We start from the raw sequence: 9,157 nt of genomic DNA on the forward strand, positions 1-9,157 counted from the left end.
TAATACTGAAGAATTGAAATAAAACTATTATTTAAAAAATCATTTGTTAATAAAATGATATTTTTAGCAGTAATATAGGAATGGTTTCTGCTTGTTTTAGGACCCTAATCCTTAGGAAGGTTTCCAAACCTCTAAATGTACTTTGAATGTTCTTCTGACTTTAAAATACCTACTCAGTGCTGTATTCACCAACTGGAAAGAACAGAAAGATGATTGATCCATCAGTGCCCTCTTTCCAAATTGCCTACATTTAATAAATGAATTTCCACTTAGCTCTTTGTTGCTTTTGGAAATTGTGACCTTCCAGTGTGCATGTTGCTGATACCTGCCCTGCTGGAAAGGCTCTACCCCAGTTGTTGCTAAATATATTAAAATCCCTGCCTGTGTCCCTTCTATTCAAGCATGTTTTATTTTGTTTGTCTTTCAAAGGGGCAAAGACATCATGATGGAATGTACGAAATTCCTTGGATTGCATTGTCCCCAGGAATATCCTTTCCTGCTCTGTGATAACTTGCTGGGTCCTAAGGACGAAACAAGTTTGCAGCTGGCACTGAGGTAACCCTCGTCCCTTCCAAGACTCTGCAGGCTGCTGTGGTATCAGTGCTGGGGACACTGCTAGTGGCCACGTCCTTCTGGGAGAACTCTGTGCTATCGCACGCACCTCAAACTTTTCGTCTCTGAGGAGGAATGTTCTGGAGAAACACTTGCCTCAGTGCAGCTCATCTGTGTCTTTCCATGTCCTGAGGACCTGCCGCTGTTCCAGTGAACGCTTTCAACATCTCTGTTCTCCTTCCAAGTTCTCAAGCTGCTGCTGCCTTTCAACTCCATGTTTCCTGCGCTTTGGGCTTTTTGAACGAATAAGAGTCCTGAAACAGGTGAGTTCCTCCTAGTGCAGTCAGCACGTGGAAGTGCGCAAATAGAGGCACAGGTGAGCTCCTGGATTCTCCACCATTGTTCATTGTTGGGCAGGGTGCCATGTATTCGCTGTGTTTCTCTGGGAGCCTGGACAGTCTGGACCTGCAGTGCTTGGCAGGCGGAGAGGGTGGAGCCATATGAGAGTTTCTGACAAACCTAGAACTTTCACTCAGCTTCTGCTTTCCATTGGTGGCTTTGTAGTCTTAAGGGGAAATTGACAGCCAGAAACCCTAATGGAGAAGGAAACAGCTGTATGAATGGGCAGTACACCTTAATGCAGAGTGAATGGGGAAAGTACACTATGGATTTGTACACTGGGAGGAACTGAATGCTTGTGATATTTTAGTGAAAGAATGGGATCCAGGAAAACAGAGAGGAAGGGGAATTGTGCCATGTATCAGAATCAGCAGATAGATGTATGGTATATTATATATGGTATATTTTATATGTAGCATATTTTGTACTATGTATTCCTATATATGTACCATATATGTATAGTATTATATATAAAGTTACATACAATTGATGACACACTTTCTCCCAGTTCTGTTTTTTAGGCTGTCATTGTTTTGCAGTCAGTGACAGAGAGAGGGGGAGGAGAATTCATTATTCCCATTTAGACCTATATGAAAAATATAGGAAACAACACACTACCTGTTTAGCCCTCACTCTGTGGATGATACTCTGCTAAGTGTTCTGAAATATCCTGGTTGGCCTAATATTCAATACAACTCTAGGACTATTTTCCCTACTTTATATTTGAGGAAACTGAGGCTCAGGGAAGTTAAGTGATTCCCCAGCATCATACATGTGTCCTGGCAGAATCTAGACTCAATGCAGAAACCCATATCACATATAAATAATTATTTAACTTCCATCCTCTGTAATTCTCAAGCCCTTTGTTTTCTTCTTGGGTGCTTTCTGAAGATCATTTTTCCCTGGTTGACTCCTAAGTGCACTGGCTACTCCACCTTTGTGCCCTCTGCAGACTCTCCTTCTCTTTCTCCCTCTTAAAAGTTGAAGGTCCTCATGAACTTTCGGTCATCATCTCGTTCTACGCTCTACTCCTAAGGAACGACATCCACATATGCTGCTACCAGTGGGAAGTCTGTCTTTAGATGTTTCTTGGCCACTTTATAGAGTCCATCTGCTTTCTCCCCTTCTTCAGATGCCTCATTCCAGATTCTGGTGAGAGAATCCCCTTTTCACTATCTCTGATTGTAATAGGAAACTTAATTGAAATAATTTAGCATGATTACTGTTTTTATATCTTTTATCTCTTCCAAACTGAACTCTCCAGAAGAATAGGTTTGGCATTTTCTTTTTCACCTCTGTATTCTCAGAACTATCATATATCCGATATAGAAATATGAAGTTTTAAAATATAACCTGGGACTTCCCTGCTGGTGCAGTGGTTAAGAATCCACCTGCCATCGCAGGGGACACGGGTTCGATCCCTGGTCCGGGTAGATCCCACATGCCACGGAGCAACTAAGCCCATGGGCCACAACTACTGAGCCTGCGCTCTAGAGCCCGCGAGCCACAACTACTGAGCCCATGCGCCACAGCTACTGAAGCCCGCATGAACTAGAGCCCATGTGCCACAACTACTGAGCCCACGTGCCGCAACTACTGAAACCCGTGCTGCACAACAAGAGAAGCTATCGCAATGAGAAGCCCTCGCATCACAATGAAGAGTAGCCCATGCTCGCCACAGCTAGAGAAAGCCTGCACACAGCAACAAAGACCCAGCATGGCGAAAAATAAATAAAATTTTTAAAAATAAAGTAAAATATAAACCACTGAAATAAATGAATGATGAGAATGATGAGTAGAATTTATCATCCATGTTTCAGTATGCCTTGCAAACTAAAGCTACTTCTTTTTGCAAGAATAAAAAAATTCCAGATGTCATCTGGGGGAGAGTTTCATAAATTAAACAAGAAAATAATTTGAAACAATATAGAGGTAAGCATATTTTATTATATTGAATACAGTATAAAGTTGAACATGATATTATATGAACAAAACTATTTTAAATACCATACATAGTATGACTGAGATAAAGTAGAAGAATAAATAGGTGACTACATTAGAGCCCTTTGCACTTTAATCACTATCATTTGGACTCCTGGTCTGATCATTTCTAAATCTCTACTGTATATGAGTCTAGTTCTGATACTTGCTCTGTCTCTTCAAACTGTGTTTTTCACCTTTTAGTATGGTAAGTTTCTGTTGAAAGTTGAACATGATGTATGGGGTAAAAGGAACTGAGGTAAATTGGCCTTTAGGGTGAGGATTTACATTTATCTTGCTAGGAGGTTGACTGTGTTTACTTCTAGTCCTGGGCTCTGTTTCTGCCCTCTTTACTTTCCATATCAGCCAAGCTGGCTTATCCTTTGGGATTGGTCTTCTTGAAAATAGATTTATTAGACCTGTTTGACAAGTAACCACCATAGGAGACAGGTCTATATCTTGTTCACCATTGTATCATTAGTACAGAGTTCATGATAATTACTCCAAATAATTATTAACAAAGAGTATGCTTAGATTTTTCCATTAGACCTCCCATCAGAAGCTTCTACTGACCTCGCATCAGAACCTTATATTGAAGTAATTATTAAGCATCATTAGATGATCCAGTACATTTCTACTGAGCCTCTTGGTTCATCCTTCTCCATCTCACAGTGAAGACGCAGGGTGGTGAAAATGTAGGGCATAGGATGCTAGATAAAATTAGCCTTCTCTGCTTTCCTGTTTCAGAGTCTTTGTAATGTTTTACGTTCTTGTTCATTTAGTATTTTTCTGGGCAGGGGTTGTCTTGCTACTACTGAATTACTTTCTTTATCATCTTGAGTTGAGTAGCTTAAGAGGGAAGCAAAAATGGAAACATAAAGGGCCCATACCATGATTTTCCATAACGTTCAATACATCATTGATTTGCTTCTCCATTCAACTTTCTTGGAAAGCTGTCCTTGCATTTGATGTACTGAGGTAAAAGGAAAACAAATGCAAGTCTGACTATGATGAGAGTGAAAGAAGTAAAGTGACTCCCCAGGTGAAATAATGACAATGGAAGTTCTTCTCTTGTTACCCTTCCGCTTGCTCCAGTATGGGTTCTGCTGATTAATTTCAGCAAATCAGCTCTCACTAAGGTCAGTTCTATCTGTTTCCCTTGTAGTGGATGGTTTCAAGTGCAGAGCAGCTTACTGACATTCAACATCATATTCATCAAGATAATGATACGTTATCACTGTAAGTGATTAAATGTCAGGATTTAAAGTAAATCAAATCTTGAACATTGATATGAGTTTTCAATACATCAAATCCATGAAATCTCTTCAGAAGCAAAAAATATTTCAAAAAGGGAAAACAATGCAGAGAAAAAAATAATCCACATCCATTCTAGGTTCCACCCTATGTCTCTCCTCCAATTCAGATGGCAAATATCTCAAACCTATTTTCTGTATATATTGTCATTCCCTTCTCTTATTCATCCTTCCACCTTCTCCACTATGGTTTCTGCTGATTAATTCTACCAAACAAGCTCTCACTAAATGGGCAATGCCATCTCTTTTCCCAATGTAGGAGCACTTTCTATCTACGTTTTCATGAATGCATTGAATCTTCTAAGCAGTTTCAGTCTTTCAAACATGGTCTTCTCACCACTCTCTCTTGTCCTGTTAACATATGGCCATTCCCCTTGCTTTCCTTTGTGGCGTTCCCTCCCTTTTAAGGTTAAGGTCATAGGATTCAATTTTCAGTCCTTTTCTCATTCGATACTCTCCTCCTATTTGATCACTTCTTCTGTTCCATGCTTTACACTTCATGGAATTGCTTATAAATTGCCATCTCCAGTATCCAATGGACATTTGCACTGAAATGTCTACTAGTTGACTATAGGTAATATCTACTGCTTTAATTTCTATATCCTCGCATGACATGATCCACCTTCTGCTGGGGGAATTCCCTTTTCCCGCCTTCTCACTGTAGCACCAAATTTAACTGATATTAATTTCTACTACAAATTAGTACTATTTTAAAAATAATTAAATTTAACCGTGAATTAACTGATTTTTAAAAAATATTTATTTATTTATTTGGCTGCGCCAGGTCTTAGTTGCGGCACACGGGATCTTCATTGCTGCATGCAGGATCTTCATTGCGGCATTCAGGATCTTTGGTTGCAGCATTCAGGATCTTTTAGTTGCTTGCGGCATGTGGGCTCTTAGTTGCGGCATGCAGGATCTAGTTCCCTGACCAGGGATGGAAGCCGGGCCCCCTGTATTGGGAGAGCAGAGTCTTAACCACTGGACCACCAGGGAAGTCCCTGTATTAACTGATGATGGTTTTTAGGTTACTTTCCTCTAAAAAAAAAAAAAAAAAAAATCAAGGTTACCCGAAGCAGAATTGGATTAGTTATGTTCACCTCTAGGTCCTGAGGGCAACACACGACCTGGCTAGAGGAAGTCTATTTTTATTTTTAACGTGAAAATCGTAATGATGGGTCAAGGAATTGTAACACACATTCTTTAATCAGGTTGCACGTTCAGTCTTGGTGTTTCTTTTTTAAAGAAAAAAAGCAAAACAGGAAGTTTTCTATAGTAAGAATTTAATGAATGAAGAAAAATGATAAACTGACTAAATACAAAGTATGTATTTTTTCTCTTAACCACAATGTATACATGCACATAATATTATATGAACAAAAATAATTTAAATCTTTATAAATAGTGAAATAAGTATTAAACTTGATAAATAAATATTTAAGTAGATAAATAAATAGATAGATCAGCATGGGCATCTGTGATGGACTAGTGCCTGTAGAGTAGAACATCATGTTGCTTAATATTCCTGAAAACACTTGACAAATTAATTCAATTCAGGGCGTGATGAGAGCAGAAATGAGAGTCTTTGACATGGCAGCACAGGTGGAAGTGTGGTCTTGTTAGGCAGTGAGAATCATTTCCGTGTTGAAGCAGGTGTGTGTCATTCCTTCCTCCTGAGTCTTTCTTGCAAGTTTGTTGATGAAGAGAAGGATCTCATGACTTCTGCTCTGACAATCTCCCAGGCGCAAGGGCTGTATTTCTTCTCTTGCAGATAGGCAGTGATTCTGTGGAAGTATTTCCTCACAGCCAGGATGGAGTCCTCCTTCAGCAAGGGAGTCCCTTCCAGCCCCGCCTCCTGCATCAGACAGGCTTGCAGGTCAGTGAGCTGCTGATAAAGTGCAGTGCAGAACTTGTCCAGGAGGGTCTCATCCCAAGCGGCAGCCGAGCCCTCCGTGCTGAAGAGCCGGAAGGTCTGCTGGATCGTCTCATGGACGACAGCGATGGCTTGAGCCTTCTGGAACTGGTTGCCACCAAACGCCTCCTGGGGGAATCCAAAGTCATTTCTGTCCTTCAGGCAGGAGAAGGGGGAGATTCTCCTCATTTGTTGCAGGAGCATCAGGGCCCTCGTGTTAGCCAGGCTGTGGGTCTGAGGCAGGTCGCAGCCCAGAGAGCAGGTGGAGTTGCAGCTGAGCAGCACCAGGGCCAGGAGTAAGGACAAGGTTGGGGCCATCGGGGACCTTGTAGATGCTGCTGGCCTGGCTGAGGTGGAGACTCTGTGAACCCTGCTCTCTAGGTTCTCTGAAGACCTTCCTTCAGGCCTGGGTCTTAAATAGGGACATATTCATTTCCATTTTCTGAATATTTCTTCTTACTTTCTACTTCTGTTTTTGCTTTTCATTTTGCACTCTCCAAATGGGTTAGGGCAGCATTTCTCAACCTTTTTTTTCCCCATTATTGCCTCTTCGCCTGTCCGCAGAGCCTTTTTAGATAGTTTTTTTCCTAATTGCCCCCAGTATGAAATTTTGATAACACAGATATACTGTGTATCTATTTTTGTACTCCATGGGTATCTTTACTTTATTTGTAGAAAGAGAAAGTGCAAAGCTTACCGTTTGTATTCTATGCAGGGTTAAGAATGACATAAAATTTAAAGCTATAAAGTAAGTGGAAAAGCTATTGAATTTTGTTATAACTTTATGACTAAGTTTGCAGAATGATTTTTGAGGTAGGATATTTACTTATATAAATAGTAATGTATCAAATTACATATCCATATAAAATTTATATAAATACTTTATAATAATACCAAAGTATAGATATACTTAAAAATCATTTAAAACTGCTCAAAATCATTGAAAATCTTAAATTTTTTTCTTAATATTTATTTTTCGGTAATTTAAATTTTGTTTCATATCAGAAAATAATTTTTAATTTCACTGGCTGCTAGATATTCATCCAGATATTATCAACATTTTTTTCTGTTTATCACTTGCCATAATTATGGATGTGTTGAACAACTTTAGTAGAATTGAACAATAAAATATCATAGAACCTTCCCTGGAACCCCGCACAGCACTCTTCTCTACGCTGTCGCAAGAGGGCGCAGGATGTCTTTTGATTGGATGTGTTAGGGAAACGCCGACGTCGGAGAGTTTTCAGGTTCCGCGGTTTGGGCAGCACGAGAGGGAGGGGGTCGGGTCCTCACGGAGCAATTTTATACTGGTGTAATAGTGCGAAAAAAACCCCTTCATTTTCGCGGTGCTGAGTGCTGCAGAGGGAACCTTAATGCGGCCGCGCCAGCGACATTTTTGTCTGGTAGCAAGCCCGGAACCTTGCATATTCTGGGCTTCCCCTGAGTTTTGTGCTTTATTTTCGCACAGAAACTTGAGCGAGGCCATTTTTGGGAAAGAAGCCGTTTTCTGAGGGGTTTGAAGTTGGGAAGCGAGTTGGGGCCGATTTTACAGATTCGGGCTCGTTTCTGGCGCTGTGCTGCGAAGGCTCAGAGAGAGGGGAATGCGGCGGCGATGGGACGACAGGACGGTGTTGGGGACGCCTTGGGGGTGAGTCGGAGCGCGGCCACCACCGGGGCCGAGGACGCGGGAGCTGAGCGCCCCTGCAGATGCTCTGGGACTTCATGGTGTCTTTCAAGGATACAGCGTTAAAGTGGGGGAGGAAGTACTGAATAACTGAAAAGTGGGAATATTTTAAAACTCACAGTATTTTATTTTTTATATTTTTAAATTAAATTTATATTATGTTTTATTTAAATTAAATATTTTAGAATTTTTTATATTTTAAGATATTTTCTGAAAATATTTTAAATATTGAAGGTAGGGTATTAAAATATATGGTTGTTAAAACTGCATGTTATTAAACTATTTAAACTATAGTTTCTTCATACTAAAACAAGAATTTAATATAATTTTACTTTCCTAGCTTTAATGGAAACAAACTCTAATATTTTCAAGACTACTTCTTTACCTGTTTGAGAGAATTGCAGTGTTTGACAATTTCTTGTGACTCTGTGACAGTCTTAAATAATTTTTATTTAACTCGAGTTTCTGAAACACCTTTCTCAGGACCCGAGCTTGACTGTAGTGTGGAAAGAAGAGTTAGTGTCCTGTACAAGCAGTTGAGGACATTTACCAGGTCTGATCTTCTCATTTTCTTTGGTAAGAATTTTATAGACTAAACAGAAATGGCCCAAATTTCATTGGCAACGTGAAGCCTTCCTCTGTAAGACTGTCAGCGTCATCCAAATGCAGGGTCATTTCTGTCTTCATTTAAAATTTTGGTATTTTCTTCAGCATGTATGTTGTGGCGTTTTCATTTTTATATATTGCCCTAAAATATTATTTATCTTGATCACTTAGATTTGGTGCCTTCTTACATTCTATGCTTGAGGGAAGCCCTCCCTTTGATTACCCAAATAGCCAGGAAATAGCTTTCAAAGTAATGTTGTGATCTTCCATAGCTAAAAATATAGGAATGTCCCATTTCTTATCACCCTCTGCCCCATCTACATTTTATAACCTATATCCTGGTCTCTATAACTTATATTTTTTTTATTTCGTTTATTTATTTATTTATTTATTTTTTGCTGTGTTGGGTCTTCCCTGCTCTGTGCGGGCTTTCTCTAGTTGCGGCGACGGGGGCTACTCTTCTTGCGGTGCGCAGGCTTTTCATTGCGGTGGCCTCTCTTGTTGCGGAGCACGGGCTCTAGGCGCACGGGCTCAGTAATTGTTGCTCCGCGGCATATGGGATCTTCCCGGACCAGGGATTGAACCCGTGTGCCCTCAGTTGGCAAGCGGTTTCTTAACCACTGCGCCACCCGGGAAGTCCCTCTATAGCTTTTAAAAACATCTTTGTCTTAAAATAATATCACCAGAGGTGGTCTGAGACTAACTGAGGAT

General features: G+C 40.3%; 1 protein-coding gene and 1 pseudogene across 2 annotated transcripts in view; one reads left to right on the forward strand and one right to left on the reverse strand.

The window, feature by feature from the left end:
* LOC309664758 (uncharacterized protein) overlaps positions 1 to 9,157 on the forward strand; it is a gene marked incomplete at its 5' end in the record, with an annotated part of 83,587 nt that overhangs the window by 3,348 nt on the left and 71,082 nt on the right. The window contains 2 exons of the mRNA XM_082470528.1: positions 430 to 555; positions 686 to 875. Of these exons, the coding sequence (XP_082326654.1) occupies positions 430 to 555; positions 686 to 875 (316 nt within the window). The remainder of the gene's footprint in view (positions 1 to 429; positions 556 to 685; positions 876 to 9,157) is intronic.
* LOC309664754 (interferon alpha-1 pseudogene) lies at positions 870 to 8,944 on the reverse strand (annotated as a pseudogene). Its single transcript has one exon. The product of its transcript is annotated as an interferon alpha-1 pseudogene (transcript).

The sequence above is a fragment of the Balaenoptera physalus genome, assembly GCF_965194825.1.
Source record: "Balaenoptera physalus genome assembly, chromosome: 7".
Taxonomy (NCBI): domain Eukaryota; kingdom Metazoa; phylum Chordata; class Mammalia; order Artiodactyla; family Balaenopteridae; genus Balaenoptera; species Balaenoptera physalus.